Source organism: Aegilops tauschii, chromosome 5 (genome assembly GCF_002575655.3).
Source record: "Aegilops tauschii subsp. strangulata cultivar AL8/78 chromosome 5, Aet v6.0, whole genome shotgun sequence".
Classification (NCBI taxonomy): Eukaryota; Viridiplantae; Streptophyta; class Magnoliopsida; order Poales; family Poaceae; genus Aegilops; species Aegilops tauschii.
In genome coordinates, this window is record NC_053039.3 from 388,082,757 (window position 1) to 388,105,729 (window position 22,973).

The window sequence follows — 22,973 nt, forward strand, 5'->3', positions numbered from 1 at the left end:
ACATTGCTCAAACAAGAAATGGTTAAAATCTAACTTCATGAAGAAACAACCGTCTATAATGGCACTTGCTACTGAATTCGAGACACCTTCATTAAGATCATTGGCAACCCCTTCATTACCCGAGGCCACTTAGTCCGAATCTATTCGCTATTGTTTCAGCTGTGAAAGCATCATAACAAAAACTCAATTTTTTGTTTGTAGCGGCAATAAATTTTTCAGTGTGATCGTGGATAATTGCACCGACGACACCACTTACTGTATTAATCATCAATCTTTCAAAAAAAATACTGTATTAATCATCGCAAAACACTTAATGAGTGATAGATTGAATAATGTAAGAGGAAGGGTCATATACCCGATTAAAAGATAAATGGTTCTCGTAACAATTTTACTAGTTTTGTAGACAATGTTGCGTACCGCTTCGCTAGGTTTAGGCGACTCCGGAGCGATAGCTCCGCCGCCGCCCCTATCGCTCGCCCGTCCGGCCGCCGGGCTGGCTGGCCTCGTTCCCACCTGTGACCTTGGATCGCAGTGTGGCCCTGTTGCGGCTCCGTCCGTCTGTGTCTCGGAGAAACGCGGAAGCGGATCTCGTGAGAAGGTTTCTGCCAAGTCTACGTCAAACCAATCTGGGAAGGATGATGGTGTGTTGTATCTGGACTCAAAGTCTACTGGTGTCACGAATTCAGGAACCACCGTGGAAGCTGGAGCTTCGTGGTCATACAGTATGGACCCTAGGGTTCATATGGCAACACAGTTTGATCTGAGATTGAAGGAGCCGCCGGACCGCGGCCGGCCGCACGCCCCCAAGGACGAGCTATGGACAGGAAACTCAATGGCGGTGAAGCCGGTTACACCTGTGGTGATCTCGATGGCTCCTGTGGTGATCTCGATGGCCGGTGGGGGCGATCAAGGGGCATCCGCTGAGGGAGCTTCCCGCCCGAAGCCGGCAACCGAGGAATTACTGGACCGTGGGGAGGCGTATCCGGTCATGCACGTGCTGGCGACCGCCCAATCCAAAAAAACTAGTTGCGACGTTTCCGGTGCAGGACACAATGACCACGAGCACGCAAGGCAAGCAGTTGCATACAAGGGAAGCAACAAGACTAATGCAGAAGAAGATACTGAAAGTGGAGAAGGGCACACGTGTGCCGAATGAGGATGGAGAAATTATGAATGGCATGGATGGATTGGAGGCTACCGGCCCAGGGGCCGCCGGTAAACTGACGGGGCCAATTGTGGTGCCCTGTCAGGAGCAACGAATTGTCTTGTGTGGAACTGTCGAGGGGCGGGGAACCCTCGCACAGTTCGAGATTTGCAGGCTCTTTGTAGAGTCAATTCCCCAAGGATGGTGTTCTTATGTGAGACTAGGCAACAAAAAATAAAATGATCAGACTTCGGAATCGGTTAGGGCTCCGTGGTTTTGATGGTATCAGTAGTCAAGGAAAAAGTGGAGGTTTAGCGTTGTACTGGGACGATTCGATGTACGTTGATGTCCAAGATATTAATGAGAGATGGATTGATGTGTTTGTTCGTCTGTCACCTGCTGATCCTATTTGGCGCATCACGTTTGTGTATGGGGAACCGAGGGTGGAGAACAGACACTTGATGTGGGAAAGTTTATGTAGGCTGCGGAATACTTCAGATTTACCGTGGTTGATTACTGGCGACTTCAATGAGACACTGTGGGAGTTTGAACACTTGTCCGTTTCAGCAAGACCACAAGCCCAGATGTTGGCGTTCAGAGATTGCCTAGAAACATGCCAGCTAGTTGATTTGGGCTTCGTTGGTTATCCTTATACTTATGATAATAAAAGGAGTGGCCGTGCTAATGTGCAGGTGCGTTTAGATCGGGCGGTTGCGGACAATGCTTGGCGAGATTTATTTCCAGAAGCAGCAGTGGTGCACCTCACGTCGCCGAGGTCGGATCACTGCCCAATTCTTGTCCGCTGTACTCTAGAAACTCAGGTTCAGGTGGGCAGATCCCGTCGTTATGAGGTGATGTGGGAGCGTGAGCCAGCGCTTGCCGAAGTGGTTCAGGAGGCGTGGTCAAAGGCAGGCGCCAAGGGCGATCTGGGGGCAGTCAGCAATGCCCTCAAAGCAACCATGGTGGCCTTGCACCAATGGAGTAACAAGACACTAGGTAATATTACCAAAGAAATAGAGAAGTCCAGAACAAGATTAGAAGAGTTGCGCAACATGAATGCCGATCGAAGTGAGCTGCACAAAGCATCAGACCAGATGGATGAATTACTGTACAAGGAAGAAATGATGTGGATGCAGCGGTCCAGACTTGAATGGTTGAAATATGGCGATCGAAACACAAATTGTTTTCACCGGAAAGCTGTTTGGAGAGCTCGTAAAAATAAGATCAAAGGCCTTCTAGATGATAATGGGGTTCTCCAAACAGTACATTCAGCTATGTCAGGTATGGCCAGGGCGTACTTTCAAAATCTTTTTGAGGCTGATACTAGTTTGGTGCCGGACACAGTGGTGAGTTTATTTAACCATGTGATCACGGATGCGATGAATGAGAAACTCTGCGAGTCCTTCACTGACAAGGAGATAAGCGACACATTGTTTCAGATTGGGCCCTTGAAGGCTCCGGGGCCGGACGGGTCCCCTGCCAGGTTCTTCCAACGCCATTGGGCTACTGTGAAGGAAGATATTATTGAGGCGGTCTGAAATTTCTTCTCTTCTGGTATTATGCCAGAGGGCGTGAACAATACTACTATTGTGTTGATCCCCAAGGTGGACAATCCACAGAAGTTAACCGAGTTTCGTCCCATAAGCCTTTGCAATGTGGTGTACAAGATCATTGCGAAGTGTTTGGTCAACCGGTTACAGCCTATCCTAGGGGATATTATTTCAGAGGAGCAAAGTGTGTTCGTCCCAGGAAGGCTCATCACGGACAATGCTTTCATCGCCTTCGAGTGCACGCATTATATCAAACAAGAGAAAGACCCGGACAAGAGTTTTTGTGCTTCCAAGCTAGACCTTTCCAAGGCGTATGACCGAGTTGATTGGAGATTCCTGGAGCAAGTGATGCAAAAGATGGGCTTTGCGGACCGATGGGTGAGGTGGATCATGACATGTGTCACTTCGGTCCGTTACTGTGTTATCTGAATGGAGCCCTCTTAGATTCATTTGCACCGTCGCGCGGGCTTCGGCAGGGAGATCCTCTTTCCCCGTTCTTATTCCTTTTTGTGGCTGACGGTCTAGCTGCTATTCTGAAACAGGGTGTTATTGAGCAAAGGGCGACGCCGGTGCGAGTATGTCCTCAGGCACCGGGAATATCACATCTTTTGTTTGCAGACGACACCCTACTATTTTTCCGGGCCACAGAACAGGAGGCATTGAGCATCAAGGACGCACTAGCAAAATGTGCACGAGCCACGGGACAATTAATCAATCCACAGAAGTGCTCTATTCTGTTTGGTGAACAGTGTCGCGCAGATGATCGTGATGCTGTGGTTCGAGTACTAGAGGTACAGCAGCAAGGATTTGAGGAGAAGTACTTGGGACTACCTACTCCAAGTGGCCGCATGTCGAAGGACATGTTCCAAAATCTGCAGCAAAAATACATGAAAAGGATGATTGAGTGGGACGGCTCACAGATGGCTCAAAGTGGAAGGGAAACACTCATAAAATTGATTGCTCAAGCAATTCCAACATATGTAATGAGCGTGTTCAAACTCCCTGCCTCCACTTGCGAGGATCTTATGAGAATGATTCGGAATTTTTTCTGGGGCGTGGAAAAAGGGAAGAGGAAAATGCATTGGCGTGCATGGAAACATTTGATAAAACCAAAGACACGGGGGGTCTTGGTTTCCGGGAGTTGCGCTTATTTAATCAGGCACTGCTAGCTCGTCAAGTGTGGCGGCTACTGATAATTCCGGAGAGCTTGTGTGCTCGTGTACTGAAGGCGAGATACTACCCGAATGGGAACTTGGAGGATACTATATTCTCAAGGGGAGCATCGGCGACCTGGCAGGCGGTGGAACATGGGCTGCAACTCTTAAAATCTGGTCTGATTTGGCGTGTGGGGAATGGCAACTCGATCAGAATATGGAGAGATCATTGGATTCCGTGTCCAGGGGAGGTAGACCGATCAGTTCACAAGGACGGTGTCGTCTACGCAGAGTGTCTGGGCTGCTGGATAATCACGAAGCATGGAGGATGGACGTTCTATGCGACAATTTTTCCCGGTGGATGCAGAGGAGATAGCCAAGATACGGAAATCACCACGCATGGGAGAGGACCTTCTTGCGTGGGCTCCGGAGCGGCATGGCAGATTCTCGGTGCGGAGTGCTTATCGACTTGCTTTGGAGGATCATCTTCGATCTTCCTCAGTCACGGCGAGCAGGGCACCAGACGGGCGACGAGCCGTCTGGGCTTTTATTTGGAGGTGCCCTGCTCCTCCCAAGGTTCGCATCTTTATTTGGCGTTTGATTACAGATTGCTTGCCCACCTGGGTTAATAAAAAAGGCGCGGTTTGGAGGTCTCTGACCAGTGTCCGCTCTGTGCAATGGAACCGAAGGACACGTTTCATGCTTTTTGCATATGCCCAAGGGCGGTGGCATTATGGCAAGCGACGGTGGAGCACTGGTGAATTCCTAATGTAGTGAACTTCCATTGGACGTGCACGGAGTGGCTCGCCCCAACTCTCCGTGACCTCCCTGACACGGAGAGGATGGAGCTCATGATGATGTTGTGGCGTTGCTGGCACGTTCGTAACGAAGTGAAGCACAACAAGCCAGCGCCCCCGGTCGAAGCCTCGAAGAGATTCCTCCTAAGCTATGTTGACTCACTTGTGGGCATCCAAAACAACCCGACCACTGATCCGGTGAAAGGCAAACAAGTGGTGGACGTGGTGAGGTCTCGGACACCAATAGCGCATGCGCTGACAGGACCTACTAGTGTGCCTGCACCTAGATGGACTCCACCGGCTGAAGGATGTACTAAGCTGAATGTGGATGGATCCTTCTGCACCAACACAGGGACGGCCGGGGCTGGTATGATCCTCCGCAACAGCATCAGCGAGATCATCTTCTCCTCTTGTCGAGAATTGCGGGCATGTGCAGAACCCCTGGAGGCCGAATTGCTAGCTTGCATGGAGGGAATTAACCTCGCGCTGCAATGGACGCAACAACCGATAGATGTGGAGATGGACTGTCTCATCGCGCTAAACATGATCAAGGCTTCAGAGAAAGACAGGTTTTGTTATTCTATGTTGGTTGATCAGATTCAAAGGCTTCTGAATGAAGGAAGGAGGTTTAAGTTAGATCATGTACGTAGGGAACAAAATAGTGTTAGCCATTTTTTAGCAGTTTTTGGTAGAACTGAAGGCCGCACAGTGGCGTGGCTCGGGTCGGGGCCGGATGTTGTTCCTGAACTCTGTAAGGCTGAACTTGTTCCTGTTTGATTAATAAAACTCCTTTCCAACCGCAAAAAAAAAAAAAAAAAAAAAAAAACTAGTTTGTGGACAGTGCCATTGGCTTCCCGCATGTAGTGTTTGAACTGGATGTTTCCTATCTCTGTAGCTAGATCAACACAACCAAGACAATCCAAAAAAAAAAAAACTCAATCCGCAAATATAGTAGCCCCTTCTGTCCATTAAGTAGTCGTGTCATCACAAGCTTCAACAACTTCAATACAACCTAATTCGGCAATAATATGATTATTTCCCATCGATCTCATCACTTCTTTTTTGCGGGCGATCGATGTCATCAAACTTATTCCTTTCTTCTTAGCTAGAGCTTCCATCATCGATGCTTCAGCTGCATAGGAAACAAAATGATCCCGAGGCAGCAACAAAAATACCATATACAGTACATCACAGATTACTGCGCCACTTGAGCCAGACCTTACGTCGGGATGGAGCAAAGCATTGACGTTCAGTTTAAGAAGGCTCATTGATTTTTTTTTGCGAGGTTAAGAAGGCTCACTGGTTTTTTTTTTTTTTTTTGCGAGGTTAAGAAGGCTCATTGAGTCCACCCGCAAAAGAAAAGAAGGCTCATTGATGGTTTGCTCCATTTCACATTTTTCCTGGGGGCAACTCTCGGTACAGTCTTAGCAAAATTGTTACACATAGCTAAAATAGATAATTTCGAGTTACCTATTGGCAGGGTGTTCTCTCCGTGAGTAACCGATCTTCTGATCCACCAGAGGTACCAGACCGAAATTAATATAATTTCAGATAAACCCACAAGTGGCATGCCAAGAAAATGCCCCTCCGACGAATAATTATCTCTTTCGACACTGCTGATCCGATCTTCCACAAACGAAGCTTTAACAGTGACAGATCAAGATTTTTGTCATAGTTCCCTATCTGGGTAACACTCAAAGAAAAGGTGCATCAAATCTTCAGGGACAGATGGCAAATAGGAAATTGTCCATCATTACCAATATGCCGGTTAATAAGAGTTGACTTCACTGAGGATAGCACTGTGCATCGCCTTTCATTTTTTTTTTTTACTTCTCCAGGGACTGCAAACTTCCATATATTATGCCAAATAGGATTAGTACCACTGGAGGACAAAGACATATTATGTGACATATTACCAAATTGGTGTCTCCACTCAACGTGATACACAGATTTTACGGAGAACGTTCCAGACCGGTTATAATGTCTTGCCACAAAATCATCAAAGCCATTTGGACCGAGGAATCCTCAAAATTCTGGAAGCATCAACAGATGAAAATATTGAGTAGATCAGGTTCTCCTCCCATTGCCCTGAAACAGGATCAATTAAGTCTGACACCTTGCTAACCAGAATACCTCCCCTCAATGTCAGAATTTTTCTATTTGGACTAGAGGCAATCCATTGCTCCCTCCAAATATCAATAGATTATCCATCTCAACTCTTCAAATGCATCCCCTTCTGAAGTCTGGATACCATCAAATATACTTTGCAATGTATGATTGTTATGACCGGCATATTAGGGGCTTAGCCCACTGGAATGTGGCCCAAATTATCTTATCGTTATTAGGGGCTTAGCCCAATTATCTTATCGTTATTAGGGTCGTTTGCTTAGGAGTCAAGTAAACCTCTCTATATAAGGAGAGGAGATGTATCAATCTAATCAAACAAGAAGCAATCATTATTTGCTCGGCTTCCTTTAGGGAGCCGGGAGACGTAAACCCTAGCCGCCTCTTACGCCGCCGCCGCCTCTTCTCCACCACGCAAGGACGGCGCCCAGCCGCCGGCCGCCGCGCCTTCGTCCTCGTCTTCCTCCATCTCTCCCCTACAATCTCCGCCCTAGAACCGGCAGAACCCTATCTCCTAACACCTTGGTATCAGGTAGCTCAGTTTCGACCATGTCTGCACCACCACCAATCCCGCCGCTGCCCACCACCACCGCGCCGCCACCAATCCCCTCCACGGCGCCGCTGGCCCTCCCCACCGCGCCGCTGGGCTCCAACGCCGGCGCCTCTACCGGCCAGTCGCCGCCCCCCTCCATGGGTCCGCCGCCACCACCCTCCACCGCGCCGCTGGTCTACTCCCCGGCGGAGATGACCGGCGCCCTCAACGATCTCATCACCGCCGTCCAGGGGATACGGCTATACCTAGCCGGCTCCTACGGGCCGCCGCCGGCCATCGCGACCGGGCCAGCCGCCCTGCCGTGGTATTCGGCACCCGCGGCGCCGACCGGGCCTCGACACCACCACTGGCCGCTTCAGCCGCCGCCCGCCGCCGCGCCCCAATGGCCACAGTGGCTGGCGCCGGCCCTCGCCGTGTCACCCACGCCACCCGGGTCCTCGCCGCCACCGCCCTGGTAGCCCTGGCAGCCGTCGCACCCCGGGGCCACCGCGACGCTAGTCGGGCCGCTGCAGCCCTCGCTGGAGCTACAGCCAGCCCCCGCCACCGCCCCGATCTGGCCACCATGGCCGGCCGCGGCCATCGCTGCGCCCGCCGCCTCCGTCGTTTCCAGGCAGCAGTAGCTGACGCTGCCGGCGCCTCCACCGCCCAGCACCTGGCTGGCTACAACCGCGCCGGCGGGCGTACCAATTCAGCAAGTGCGGTTCCCGCCCTCGCCGTCCCAGCTTCCGGCCTGGTTGGCCGGGATGTCACCGCCGCCAGTCTACACCATGGCCGCGGACCACCCGTCGCCCTCCCTGCTGTACGACGGGCCCTCCGGCTCCGCGGGTTTCCATGCTGGCTTCGACGGGCCACCGCTTTTCTGCGGACCACCTGTGCACACCGGACCAACGCCATCCTCTCCGCTGCTCTGTACCGCCGAGCCATACACTCACGGCGGTCATGCTCCGACACCGCCGCGCTTCGCCAAGCTCGCCTTCGCCACCTACGACGGCGGGCAACGGACACTCGCGTCGGACCGCACCTGGCTCGCCTCTTACCACCTCCGCGGAGCCGCACAGACGTGGTACTACGTGTTGGAAATATGCCCTAGAGGCAATAATAAATTGGTTATTATTATATTTCCTTGTTCATGATAATCGTTTATTATCCATGCTAGAATTGTATTGATAGGAAACTCAGATACATGTGTGGATACATAGACAACACCATGTCCCTAGTAAGCCTCTAGTTGACTAGCTCGTTGATCAATAGATGGTTACGGTTTCCTGACCATGGACATTGGATGTCGTTGATAACGGGATCACATCATTAGGAGAATGATATGATGGACAAGACCCAATCCTAAGCATAGCATAAAAGATCGTGTAGTTTGTTTGCTAGAGCTTTTCCAATGTCAAGTATCATTTCCTTAGACCATGAGATCGTGCAACTCCCGGATACCGTAGGAGTGCTTTGGGTGTACCAAACGTCACAACGTAACTGGGTGACTATAAAGGTGCATTACGGGTATCTCCGAAAGTGTCTGTTGGGTTGGCACGGATCGAGACTGGGATTTGTCACTCCGTATGACGGAGAGGTATCTCTGGGCCCACTCGGTAATGCATCATCATAATGAGCTCAATGTGACTAAGGAGTTAGCCACGGGATCATGCATTACGGTACGAGTAAAGTGACTTGCCGGTAACGAGATTGAACAAGGTATTGGGATACCGACGATCGAATCTCGGGCAAGTAACGTACCGATTGACAAAGGGAATTGTATACGGGATTGATTGAATCCTCGACATCGTGGTTCATCCGATGAGATCATCGTGGAACATGTGGGAGCCAACATGGGTATCCAGATCCCGCTGTTGGTTATTGACCGGAGAGGCGTCTCGGTCATGTCTGCATGTCTCCCGAACCCGTAGGGTCTACACACTTAAGGTTCGATGACGCTAGGGTTGTAGAGATATTAGTATGCGGAAACCCGAAAGTTGTTCGGAGTCCCGGATGAGATCCCGGACGTCACGAGGAGTTCCGGAATGGTCCGGAGGTGAAGAATTATATATCGGAAGTCACGTTTCGGCCACCGGGAAAGTTTCGTGGGGTCACCGGTAGTGTACCGGGACCACCGGAAGGGTCCCGGGGGTCCACCGGGTGGGGCCACCTATCCCGGAGGGCCCCATGGGCTGAAGTGGGAAGGGAACCAGCCCTTAGTGGGCTGGGGCGCCCCCCATGGGCCTCCCCCCTGCGCCTAGGGTTGGAAACCCTAGGGTGGGGGGGGCGCCCCACTTGCCTTGGGGGGTAAGTTTCCCCCTGGCCGCCGCCCCCCTCGCAGATGGGATCCAGGCCGGCGCCCCCCCTCCCAGGGGGCCTATATATAGTGGGGGGGAGGGAGGGCAGCAGTATGACAGCCCCTGGCGCCTCCCTCCCCCCCTGCAACACCTCTCCCTCTCGCAGAAGCTTGGCGAAGCCCTGCCGAGACCCCGCTACTTCCACCACCACGCCGTCGTGCTGCTGGATCTCCATCAACCTCTCCTCCCCCCTTGCTGGATCAAGAAGGAGGAGACGTCGCTGCTCCGTACGTGTGTTGAACGCGGAGGTGCCGTCCGTTCGGCACTCGGTCATCGGTGATTTGGATCACGGCGAGTACGACTCCATCAACCCGTTCATTGGAACGCTTCCGCTCGCGATCTACAAGGGTATGTAGATGCACTCCTTTTCCCTCGTTGCTAGTATACTCCATAGATGGATCTTGGTGATGCGTAGAATTTTTTTGAATTATTGCTACGTTCCCCAACAGTGGCATCATGAGCCAGGTTTATGCGTAGATTCTATGCACGAGTTGAACACAAATTAGTTGTGGGCGATGATTTGTTCAATTTGCTTACCGTTACTAGTCTTATCTTGATTCGGCGGCATTGTGGGATGAAGCGGCCCGGACCGACCTTACACGTACTCTTACGTGAGACAGGTTCCACCGATTGACATGCACTTGATGCATAAGGTGGCTAGCGGGTGTCTGTCTCTCCCACTTTAGTCGGATCGGATTCGATGAAGAGGGTCCTTATGAAGGGTAAATAGCAATTGGCATATCACCGTTGTGGCTTTTGCGGGGTATGCTATGTGATGTGATATGGCCAAAAGGATGTGATGAATTATATATGTGATGTATGAGATTGATCATGTTCTTGTAATAGGAATCACGACTTGCATGTCAATGAGTATGACAACCGGCAGGAGCCATAGGAGTTGTCTTAATTTATTGTATGACCTGCGTGTCAATGAAAAACGCCATGTAATTACTTTACTTTATTGCTAACCGTTAGCCATAGTAGTAGAAGTAATAGTTGGCGAGACAACTTCATGAAGACATGATGATGGAGATCATGATGATGGAGATCATGGTGTCATGCCGGTGACGAAGGTGATCATGCCGCGCCTCGAAGATGGAGATCAAGGCGCAAGATGATATTGGCCATATCATGTCACTTTATGATTTGCATGTGATGTTTGTCATGTTTACATCTTATTTGCTTAGAACGACGGTAGCATAAATAAGATGATCCCTCACTAAAATTTCAAGAGATGTGTTCCCCCTAACTGTGCACCGTTGCGAAGGTTCGTTGTTTCGAAGCACCACGTGATGATCGGGTGTGATAGATTCTAACGTTCGCATACAACGGGTGTTGACGAGCCTAGCATGTACAGACATGGCCTCGGAACACAAGCAAAACACTTAGGTTGACTTGACGAGCCTAGCATGTACAGACATGGCCTCGGAACACAAGAGACCGAAAGGTCGAACATGAGTCGTATAGTAGATACGATCAACATGGAGATGTTCACCGATGATGACTAGTCCGTCTCACGTGATGATCGGACACGGCCTAGTCGATTCGGATCATGTATCACTTAGATGACTAGAGGGATGTCTATCTAAGTGGGAGTTCATTAAATAATCAGATGAACTTAATTATCATGAACATAGTCAAAAGATCTTTGCAAATTATGTCATAGATTACGCTTTAGTTCTACTGTTTAAGATATGTTCCTAGAGAAAATTTAGTTGAAAGTTGATAGTAGCAATTATGCGGACTGGGTCCGTAAACTGAGGATTGTCCTCATTGCTGCACAGAAGGCTTATGTCCTTAATGCACCGCTCGGTGTGCTGAACCTCAGCGTCGTCTGTAGATGTTGCGGAATATCTGACATACACGTTTTGATGACTACGTGATAGTTCAGTGCGTAATGCTAACGGTTTAGAATTGTGGCACCAAAGACGGTTTTGAAACGTCGCAGAACATATGAGATGTTCCGAAGACTGAAATTGGGATTTCAGACTAGTGCCCACGTCAAGAGGTATGAGACCTCTGACAAGTTTCTTAAGCCTGCAAACTTAGGGAGAAAAGCTCAATCGTTGAGCATGTGCTCAGATTGTCTGAGTACTACGATCACTTGAATCGAGTGGGAGTTAATCTTCCAGATGAGATAGTGATGGTTCTCCATAGTCACTGCCACCAAGCTATTAGAGCTTCGTGATGAACTATAACATATCAGGGATAGATATGATGATCCTTGAGCAACTCGCGATGTTTGACACCGCGAAAGTAGAAATCAAGAAGGAGCATCAATTGTTGATGGTTAGTAAAACCACTAGTTTCTAGAAGGGCAAGGGCAAGAAGGGATACTTCATGAAACAGCAAATCATTTGCTGCTCTAGCGAAGAATCCCAAAGTTAAACCCAAACCCGAGACTAAGTGCTCCTGTAATGAGGGGAACGGTCACTGAAGCAGAACTACCCTAGATACTTGGTAGATGAGAAGGCAAGCAAGGTCGACAGAAGTATATTGGATATACATTATATGAATGTGTACTTTACTAGTACTCCGAGCAGCACCAGGGTATTAGATACTGGTTCGGTTGCTAAGTGTTAGTAACTCGAACTAAAAGCTGCGGAATAAATGGAGACTAGCTAAAGGTGAGATGACGATGTGTGTTGGAAGTGTTTCCAAGGTTGATGTGATCAAGCATCGCATGCTCCCTCTACCATCGAGATTTGGTGTTTGCGTTGAGCATGATTGGATTATGTTTATCACAATACGGTTATTCATTTAAGGAGAATAATGGTTACTCTGTTTATTTGAATAATACCTTCAATGGTCTTGCACCTAAAATGAATCTCGATCGTAGTGATACACATGTTCGTGCCAAAAGATATAAAATAGTAATGATAGTTCCACATACTTGTGGCACTGCCATTTGAGTCATATTGGTATAGAACGCATGAAGAAGCTCCATGTAGATGGATCTTTGGACTCACTCGTTTTTGAAAAGATTGAGACATGCGAACCATGTCTATTGGTATATATGCATGAAGAAACTCCATGCAAATGGATCGTTTGTACTCACTTGATTTTGAATCACTTGAGACATGCAAATCATACCACATGGGCAAGATGACTGAAAGGCCTCGTTTTCAGTAAGATGGAACAAGAAAGCAACTTATTGGAAGTAATGCATTTTGATGTATGCAGTCCAATGAGTGCTGAGGCATGCAGTGGATATCGTTATGTTCTTACTTCACAGATGGTTTGAGTAGATGCTGAGTGTATTTACTTGATGAAACACAAGTCTGAATTATTGAAAGGTTCAAGTAATTTCAGAGTGAAGTTGAAGATCGTTGTGACAAGAGAATAAAATGTCTGTGATATGATCATAGAGATGAGTATCTGAGTTACGAGTTTGGCACACAATTAAGACATTGTGGAAAGTGTTTCACAATTAATACCGCCTGGAACACCACAGTGTGATGGTGTGTCCGAACATCATAACTGCACCCTATTGGATATGGTGCATACCATGATGTCTCTTATCAAATTACCACTATCGTTTATGGGTTAGGCATTAGAGACAACCGCATTCACTTTAAAAGGGGAACCACGCAATTCCGTTGAGACGACACCGTTTAGAGAAACCTAAGTTGTCGTTTCTTAAAAGTTTGGGGCTGCGACGCTTATGTGAAAAAGTTTCAGGCTGATAAGCTCGAACCCAAAGCGGATAAATGCATCTTCGTAGAATACCCAAAACAGTTGGGTATACCTCCTATTTCAGATCTGGAAGCAAAAGTGATTGTTTCTAGAAACGGGTCCTTTCTCGAGGAAAAGTTTCTCTCGAAAGAATTGAGTGGGAGGATGGTGGAGACTTGATGAGGTCATTGAACCGTCACTTCAACTAATGTGTAGCAGGGCACAGGAAGTTGTTCCTGTGGCACCTACACCAATTGAAGTGGAAGCTTATGATAGTGATCATGAAACTTCAGATCAAGTCACTACCAAACCTCATAGGACGACAAGGATGCGTACTACTTCAGAGTGGTACGTAATCCTGTCTTGGAAGTCATGTTGTTGGACAACGATGAACCTATGAGCTGTGGAGAAGCGATGGTGGGCCCGGATTCCGATGAATGGCTCGAGGCCATAAAATCCGAGAGAGGATCCATGTATAAAAACAAAGTGTAGACTTTGAAGAACTACTTGATGGTCGTAAGGCTGTTGGGTGCAGATGGATTTTAAAAGGAAGACGGACAATGATGGTAAATGCCACCATTAAGAAAGCTCGACTTGTCGTTAAGATGTTTTCCGACAAGTTCAAGGAGTTGACTACGACGAGGCTTTCTCACTCGTAGCGATGCTAAGAGTCTGTTGGAATTATATTAGCAGTTACTGCATTATTTATGAAATCTTGCAGATAGGATGTCAAAACATTGTTTCCTCGACGATTTTCTTGAGGAAAGGTTGTATGTGATACAACCAGAAGGTTTTGTCAATCCTGAAATATGCTAACAAGTATGCAAAGCTCCAGCAATCCTTCTAAGGACTGGAGTAAGCATCTCGGAGTTGGAATGTACACTTTGATGAGATGATCAAAGATTTTGGGTTTATACAAAGTTTAAGAGAAACTTGTATTTCCAAAGAAGTGAGTGGGAGCACTATAGAATTTTTGATGAGTATATGTTGTTAACATATTGTTGATCAGAAATGATGTAGAATTTTTGGAAAGCATCCAGGGTTATTTGAAAAGTGTTTTTCAATGGAAAACCTGGATTAAGCTACTTGAACATTGAGCATCAAGATCTATAAGGATAGATCAAAAACGCTTAATAGTACTTTCAAATGAATACATACCGTGACAGGATTTTGAAGGAGTTCAAAATAGATCAGCAAAGAAGAAGTTCTTGACTGTGTTGCAAGGTGTGAGTATTGAGTAAGACTCAAGACCTGGCCACAGCAGAAGAGAGAGAAAGGACGAAGGTCGTCCCCTATGCTTTAGACGTAGGCTCTACAGTATGCTATGCTGTGTACCGCACATGAAGTGTGCCTTGCCATGAGTTGGTCAAGGGGTACAATAGTGATCCGGGAACGGATCACATGACAGCGGTCGAACTTGTCCTTAGTATCTAGTGGACTAAGGAATTTTCTCGATTATGGAGGTGAAAAGGAGTTCGTCGTAAAGGGTTACGTCGATGCAAACTTTGACACTAATCCGGATGACTCTGAGTAGTAAACCGGGTTCGTATAGTAGAGCAGTTATTTGAAATGGCTCCAAGTAGCGCGTGGTAGCATCCACAAGATGACATAGATATTCGTAAAGCACACACGGATCTGAAAGGTTCAGACCCGTTGACTAATAACCTCTCTCACAAGCATAACATGATCAAACCAGAACTCATTGAGTGTTAATCACATAATGATGTGAACTAGATTGTTGACTCTAGTGAACTCTTTGGATGTTGGTCACATGGTGATGTGACCTGTGAGTGTTAATCACATGGTGATGTGAACTAGATTATTGACTCTAGTGCTAGTGGGAGACTGTTGGAAATATGCCCTAGAGGCAATAATAAATTGGTTATTATTATATTTCCTTGTTCATGATAATCTTTATTATCCATGCTAGAATTGTATTGATAGGAAACTCAGATACATGTGTGGATACATAGACAACACCATGTCCCTAGTAAGCCTCTAGTTGACTAGCTCGTTGATCAATAGATGGTTACGGTTTCCTGACCATGGACATTGGATGTCGTTGATAACGGGGTCACATCATTAGGAGAATGATGTGATGGACAAGACCCAATCCTAAGCATAGCATAAAAGATCGTGTAGTTCGTTTGCTAGAGCTTTTCCAATGTCAAGTATCATTTCCTTAGACCATGAGATCGTGCAACTCCCGGATACCGTAGGAGTGCTTTGGGTGTACCAAACGTCACAACGTAACTGGGTGACTATAAAGGTGCATTACGGGTATCTCCGAAAGTGTCTGTTGGGTTGGCACGGATCGAGACTGGGATTTGTCACTCCGTATGACGGAGAGGTATCTCTGGGCCCACTCGGTAATGCATCATCATAATGAGCTCAATGTGACTAAGGAGTTAGCCACGGGATCATGCATTACGGTACTAGTAAAGTGACTTGCTGGTAACGAGATTGAACAAGGTATTGGGATACCGACGATCGAATCTCGGGCAAGTAACGTACCGATTGACAAAGGGAATTGTATACGGGATTGATTGAATCCTCGACATCGTGGTTCATCCGATGAGATCATCGTGGAACATGTGGGAGCCAACATGGGTATCCAGATCCCGCTGTTGGTTATTGACCGGAGAGGCGTCTCGGTCATGTCTGCATGTCTCCCGAACCCGTAGGGTCTACACACTTAAGGTTCGGTGACGCTAGGGTTGTAGAGATATTAGTATGCGGAAACCCGAAAGTTGTTCGGAGTCCCGGATGAGATCCCGGACGTCACGAGGAGTTCCGGAATGGTCCGGAGGTGAAGAATTATATATCGGAAGTCACGTTTCGGCCACCGGGAAAGTTTCGTGGGGTCACCGGTAGTGTACCGGGACCACCGGAAGGGTCCCGGGGGTCCACCGGGTGGGGCCACCTATCCCGGAGGGCCCCATGGGCTGAAGTGGGAAGGGAACCAGCCCTTAGTGGGCTGGGGCGCCCCCCATGGGCCTCCCCCCTGCGCCTAGGGTTGGAAACCCTAGGGTGGGGGGGCGCCCCACTTGCCTTGGGGGGTAAGTTTCCCCCTGGCCGCCGCCGCCCCCTCGCAGATGGGATCCAGGCCGGCGCCCCCCCTCCCAGGGGGCCTATATATAGTGGGGGGGAGGGAGGGCAACAGTATGACAGCCCCTGGCGCCTCCCTCCCCCTTGCAACACCTCTCCCTCTCGCAGAAGCTTGGCGAAGCCCTGCCGAGACCCCGCTACTTCCACCACCACGCCGTCGTGCTGCTGGATCTCCATCAACCTCTCCTCCCCCCTTGCTGGATCAAGAAGGAGGAGACGTCGCTGCTCCGTACGTGTGTTGAACGCGGAGGTGCCGTCCGTTCGGCACTCGGTCATCGGTGATTTGGATCACGGCGAGTACGACTCCATCAACCCGTTCATTGGAACGCTTCCGCTCGCGATCTACAAGGGTATGTAGATGCACTCCTTTCCCCTCGTTGCTAGATACTCCATAGATGGATCTTGGTGATGCGTAGAAATTTTTTGAATTATTGCTACGTTCCCCAACACTACGCCCTCGAGCAGGACGAGGGCGACATGCCCCCATGGGAGCGTTTTCGCGAGTTCTGCCTCCTTCGCTTCGGACTGCCGATACGTGGGAGCCGGCTGGCGGAGTTGGGCCGCCTTCCCTTCACCTGTACGGTGCAGGACTACACCGACCGCTTTCAGGCCCTGGCGTGCCACGCGTACGGCGTGACGGCTCACCAGCGGGCCGAACTCTTCGTCGGCGGTCTGCCAGATCATATCCGCGTGGACGTCGAGCTGCAGGGACCCCAGGACCTCCAGACGGCTATGTACTACGCCCGCGTGTTCGAGCGCCGCGCGGTGGCCATTCAGCAGGCATCACCGTCCCAGGCCGCTGGGCAGCCACCCTGGCCGGATGTTCCCGCGCAGGGTCGGCCTGCTCAGGCTTCCGCGGCACCCCTTGCCGCGACCGCGGCGCGCCCGTTCCGCCGGCTCACCTCGGCCGAGCTACTCGAGCGTCGCCGCTAAGGGTTGTGCTTCAACTGCGATGAGACCTACATGCCCGGCCACGTCTGCCCCCGACTCTTCTACCTGGAGGCTGCAGACTACATTGAGAAGGACGTCGTCGCCGCCGGGCTCGGCGACCTAGCTGCCCCAGCTGTCCCGGAGGTGTTTGACGCTGGTTGATCACCTCGAGGAGTTCAGCAAGCGCTTCCTCGCCTTACAGCTCGAGGACGAGCTGTTTGTGCAGGCGGGGAGAAGTGTTATGACCGGCATATTAGGGGCTTAGCCCAGTGGGATGTGGCCCAAGTTATCTTATCGTTATTAGGGGCTTAGCCCAATTATCTTATCGTTATTAGGGTCGTTTGCTTAGGAGTCAAATAAACCTCTCTATATAAGGAGAGGAGATGTATCAATCTAATCAAGCAAGAAGCAATCATTATTTGCTCGGCTTCCCTTAGGGAGCCGGGAGACGTAAACCCTAGCCGCCTCTTACGCCGCCGCCGCCTCTTCTCCACCACGCAAGGACGGCGCCCAGCCGCCGACCACCGCGCCCTCGTCCTCGTCTTCCTCCATCTCTCCCCTACAATCTCCGCCCTAGAACCGGCAGAACCTATCTCCTAACAATGATGGACTTTTTTTCGGATCCGCTTCAAGGATGCTTTGGTTTGGATAATATCTGGCCTTCAAAATCCTTGCGCATAGTGTATCATGATTACATAAAAGTCGCCAAAACTATTTAGCCAACATAGCAAGATTAAAATAATGATAACCCCTATATCCAAGTCCTTCATGTTTCTTAGGAAACAAAGTTTCCACCATGCAAACTAATGCATTTTTCTGTGTAGTCAATTTGTTAATGTACACGTACAGTAGCCGTCAAAATATGCCATCTAGTTGCAATCCACCCCAACTCCCAACCCTAGCCACCTCCGCAAAAGTTTTCCTACAAGTCACTGCCTCATCCCCCCTCCTTTTCCCTGTCCGGCGGCCTTGTCGACGACAAGAGGAGTAGGGACCAGTCCGTCTTGTTTTCTATTTCTTAGGTTTGTGTTTTCTTGACGACGTCGACGATGTGGTGGCAGCGATGACGTGTTGGAATAAGGTCTCTCTGGTCTTTGCCTACCTTGATGTCTGATCTGGCTCCGCGACGAAGGCATGTGAGAGTTTGTGTCCCCAGATTTATTGGCTCCTTTTAGATCTTGGCAGATGGTGTGTCTTTCAAGGAGAGATATTGGCTGGCTATTGGTGCGGCGATTATGACATCTTCTTCCATGTTGTTCTGCGGCATGGTCTAGTTTCTACAACCCTTTGAACGGGTGGTGATGGATTGCAAGTCTGTACTGCGTTGGGTGATGCTCCAACCGATGTTGCTTCAGCCATTTCTAGATCTCGTCTCAAGGGGCGAGTGACTATTGTGGTCTTCAAATCCTGGTACAACAAGGGTCTTTGCAGATGTCCCTTTTTCTTTACTGTCCAGTGCAAATAGGAGGAAGAAGGAGGCTAGTATGATTCTCAATGTATTTTTTTGTTGATCGTTTGTCTGTCGATTATACTCGCTATTGTTTTCATGTTTTTCTTGATATTTATCAGATCTAAGGGTGTCTTTTCCATAAAAAATGTCTCTCCTTCCCCTTTCATCTTTGCAGCAATGGAGGAACTCAATGACGACAAGCCTGTGCTATGGTCGTCTTCATAACCAGGGTGACCTTTTAAGCCAGGAAAGTCTGTAGCCTAGTGCGTACTCGAACCATGAAAACTCCCGCTCAGCGGCTCCGCCTCTGTCCCGTGTCTGAAGCTCTGTTTACACTATGTTCTGCAGGCAAGTAGTAGCATATTCACAGCTTGACCACAACAATATGTGTATTACTATTACACAACAGAACACTCACGATTATGTTCGTTTTACAAAAATAAATAAATAAACCATGGCCCATGTAATTTTTCAACATTCAAACAATAGATTCAAGTTACGAGATCCAATCAACGCAACATTTAACATTGCTAGGATAGATAATTGGCATAACTATATTCATACGGTTTTATAGCATAGCGACGGCTGCTGAGCTTGTAAACATTTAGCTTGACCGTGGAGGGAACTTTCCCCACAATGTATCTTTCGATAGCCCTGAGCCCTCTATAGCCTTCGTCGAGCATACCCCAGTCTAACACTGTGTAGCAGCATCTAGCAATTCCGTCGTCAAAAGTCCTATCAAGGTCTTCAGAGCCATCATCACATATGGTGTCCAACGTAAGGCACTCGAGTGATGTTGCATTCTCAAGAATATGACAGGTTAGCTCGACCATGCTCTTTGCAGCGCAAAAGCCCTTGATCGTCACATTCTTGATATTGCCATGCCGGTGTTCTGGCATCTGCCTCAGATGTGGGTCTCCGGAAATCAATTCATGCCTTACGCTAGCCTGTAATACCTGTGTGCATTGGAAGAAAATGCATGCTACAGTTAGTAGTTCCTCTACATGCAGATGCTGATATCATTGTAAACTTGAGGAGAAGTGACTTACAGCCAAGACAAAATTCTCCAACACAGGACAAGCATCCAGAAAAGAAACGAGAGAAAAATAATCATAGCCTGGGGAAAAGCCCTTCATCGCTCGATCATGAAGAAAAATCCGCAAGTTCTTGAGGTAGAGGAATTTGACAGGTAAGATTGGCGTATTGAACATCTGCATAGATATGTCAAGGTTATGTTATAATTGCTGCCATATGAATAATGCATGATGATCAAATCTATTGCTAGCCATCCTTTCAAAGTACTAATGAAAAAAAACTTGGGGATTTTTACCTCCCCGGTCGATTCTACGCTGAGGGTTTCAAGATTTGGCATAATGGACGGAAGCTTAGCACGAGCATAATGAACAAGGTTAGATTCAGAACAATCCAGCATTTGGAGGTCCTTCACTTGCAATACATCTCCAACTGGAACTTTCTCTGGTTGGCTATCGATGCGAACAATCCAAAGATTTGGAGCTTCATTTTCTATCTTTTTTAGAGCTCCGCACTGCAGCACCACCAGGCAGTTGAGCCTGTGTAGCAGGCAAGGTATCTTCAGGTGAATGACGTTACCGCATTTAGTGAGATTCAGCTCCTCCATAGCAAAAGAATTAGAAAGTAGGCACCCTAACTCATCTCCTGTAATGTCCACCTTAAACAGTTGCAGTCTTGTCAAGCGAGCAAGTCCGGCAACAGGGTGGAAGGCACAACTGGCGAGGTGAAGATGCCGAATCGAGTTTCCACTCCCGTTGGAAAAAACTGAGCAGGGGAAGTTGTAAGACACCCATTCGTACCCGTAGTGAGGCCCGCATCTGTACTTTCTCCGGTGCTGTCATTTTAGACAAGAATAGAGTCAAACATTTGAAGTTTGGGAAAAGCTTGTGTTCAACCGACGGATCGGTGTGTTCCGTCCGTCGCCTTCTACGCTGGCCACGTGTCCTCTCGGCCCAGGCCTTATCTCCTTGTCTCCAGAAAAGTCTACAACATCACATCCTTATCTTCTCCCTGTACTTGTTCTTCTCCGCGGCTGGATCCCGAGCCCCCACCATGCTCCTGCCACCGCCACACCGGTGAGACGCTACGCGCCCGTCTCCTCTTCTTCTACATCTCCTCCTCTTCCTCTCTCTCCTCCCTCACCCTCTCCTCTAAATTCGCAGCCTCTATGTCCCTTTCCAGGTCGCATGGTGCTGGATTACTATGCCCGAGCTCAGCACGAAGGCATTTGAAGGCACCCGTTTCTGCAACAATGGGGTTGTTGCAAATCTTGGCACGATTTGTAGAAATAATCCCGCAACAAGATCAATGTTGCAAAATAAATCTGCAACAAAATGCTGGTTGCAATTTCTTTTCCGAAACAAGGCCTCTGTTGCCGGAAAAAACCGTAACAGAACTTCTGTTGCAAAAATAATTATTTTGCAACAAGACCTGTGTTGCAGAAAAAAAATCTACAACTTGACCTATGTTGCAAAAATTTCCGTAACATGACCCGTGTTGCAGAAATTTTCCACAACACGGCCTGTGTTGCAGAAATTTTCTGCAACATGGCCCGTGTTGCAATAATAGAGGATGACACTCGGTCACTAAATCTGCCAGATCCTACGGCTCGCGAGGCGGCGGATCTTTTAAAAAGATCCGCCGGCCGACGCGTAGCATGGCCCTTGAAGTTTTGACTACTAATATTTCCACAAATAGTTAGATAGAATATTTCAAAGATCATACTGTCATATATGCGAACTCATCTTGAAAAATACCTCCACAATACCCGAATTCTTTTGGATATTATAAACATAATGCAATAAAAATTGATGGTCAAAGTAGTATTTAGGATGGCATTGATGTCCAGAACAATAGCTTTCAGAAGACCAGAGAAAGTAGTATACCATTAGCACTGAAAGTACGACTTCTTCAATCCCCGGAGTAACGGCAATCTGAAGCCACCTGTTCAGATCACGAATGTTGAAACCAGAACCACAGTGATGAAGCTTGAATGTCTTCACACCACCGCCCGAGTGTTTTCTCAAAACGCGGTAAACTCTGTTTTCGAAAGTTCGTGCAAGTTCACGTTTTCGACATGCATTTCCAGTCAGGCCGAGTGTTTCCCTTGTGAAGGTGAGGTTGGGAAGGCGTGTCCAGGAACTTGATAACGCGCGAGATACACAACCAGCTCGAGCAGCATCCCGCAGTGGCAGCAAGGAAAGTATATGATCCCATATGTCCTGCATACACACGAATGGGAGAAGAGTTAAACATTGGAATTGTGGAGGCGAGCCGATCCTTCAACTAAGGGGAAATAGGACGATATGGAAGTTGAGTAACATAGCCCAACGGAATGCCAATGTGGTAGGTACATTAAGAATTACATGGAGAAGTGTCCTTTCCCCGACAGTGTCATTAGTTGGCAATCACACACAAAAAACACCTGTTATTCTTTACTTGTTCCTAGATAGCATAATAGATGCTCTAGTTGGGAATACAGTAAGAAACCAGAAAAAAAAATCACCTGTTATTCCTTATTCCTAAAAAGCAACTCTGAAAGTGCTTCTAAGCTAAGTTATTTAGCTATATGTACCAATCATGTGCGTTTCATAGGCGGACGCACCTTTGGAAGCTCTGGCACTGAGCGCCTCCTCCTTTTGGCAGCTTGATGACGAGTATCGTCTTGTTGTTGACAGGGCGAGCACTTTCTCTTGGCCACCGGCGCAATCGACGTACCTGCAGCACGCCATCCATGGATGGTCATGGATAGTCCAGACATTGACATAAGTTGACAAGAAAACACCAGGTCTCATGCCACGCATTATTCAGTACCATCTCGAACAGGGACACGTTTGCACAAGATCAGAACGGAGCCGCGATGAGGGGGGCGAGAGGCGGCAGCTTACCACAACGGGATCGAGTCTTCCGGTCCTGCCGCACGGACACGAGGCGCTTGAGCGCCAGCAGCCCCATGGTACGACGGGGACGGCGGCGGCCGCGCGGCGATACCTCCTGGGGTCGGCGCCGCCCTTGCTCGATTGCTCTATCTATCTTTTTCTTTTGGAGAAGGTCGCTCTATCTATCTATCTAGGGTCGACACGAGAACCCAACAGCAAGGCCTGTTAACAGCCCTCTCTA

At 48.6% G+C, this 22,973-nt stretch overlaps 1 protein-coding gene across 1 annotated transcript; it reads right to left on the minus strand.

The window, feature by feature from the left end:
• Positions 1 to 17,953: 17,953 nt before the first annotated feature.
• Positions 17,954 to 22,926, minus strand: LOC109751590 (F-box/LRR-repeat protein At5g02910). Its single transcript, XM_020310468.4, has 6 exons — positions 22,742 to 22,926; positions 22,459 to 22,571; positions 21,740 to 22,075; positions 20,152 to 20,688; positions 19,871 to 20,032; positions 17,954 to 19,777 (listed from the first exon to the last, which is right to left on the minus strand). Exons 1-6 carry the CDS (start codon positions 22,806 to 22,808, stop codon positions 19,352 to 19,354), a joined length of 1,641 nt encoding a protein of 546 aa, XP_020166057.1. The 5' UTR covers positions 22,809 to 22,926; the 3' UTR covers positions 17,954 to 19,351.
• Between the last annotated feature and the right edge of the window lie 47 nt (positions 22,927 to 22,973).

What these genes read in the sequence shown, in the direction of transcription:
- LOC109751590 (XM_020310468.4), bottom strand. Translation starts at nt 22,808, where the DNA reads ATGGGGCTGCTGGCGCTCAAGCGCCTCGTGTCCGTGCGGCAGGACCGG. An exon ending in GAAGACTCGATCCCGTTGTG is followed by an intron (nt 22,572 to 22,741) that starts GTAAGCTGCCGC and finishes GGCGTGCTGCAG; the next exon opens with GTACGTCGATTGCGCCGGTG. An exon ending in GCGTAGAATCGACCGGGGAG is followed by an intron (nt 20,033 to 20,151) that starts GTAAAAATCCCC and finishes ATATCTATGCAG; the next exon opens with ATGTTCAATACGCCAATCTT.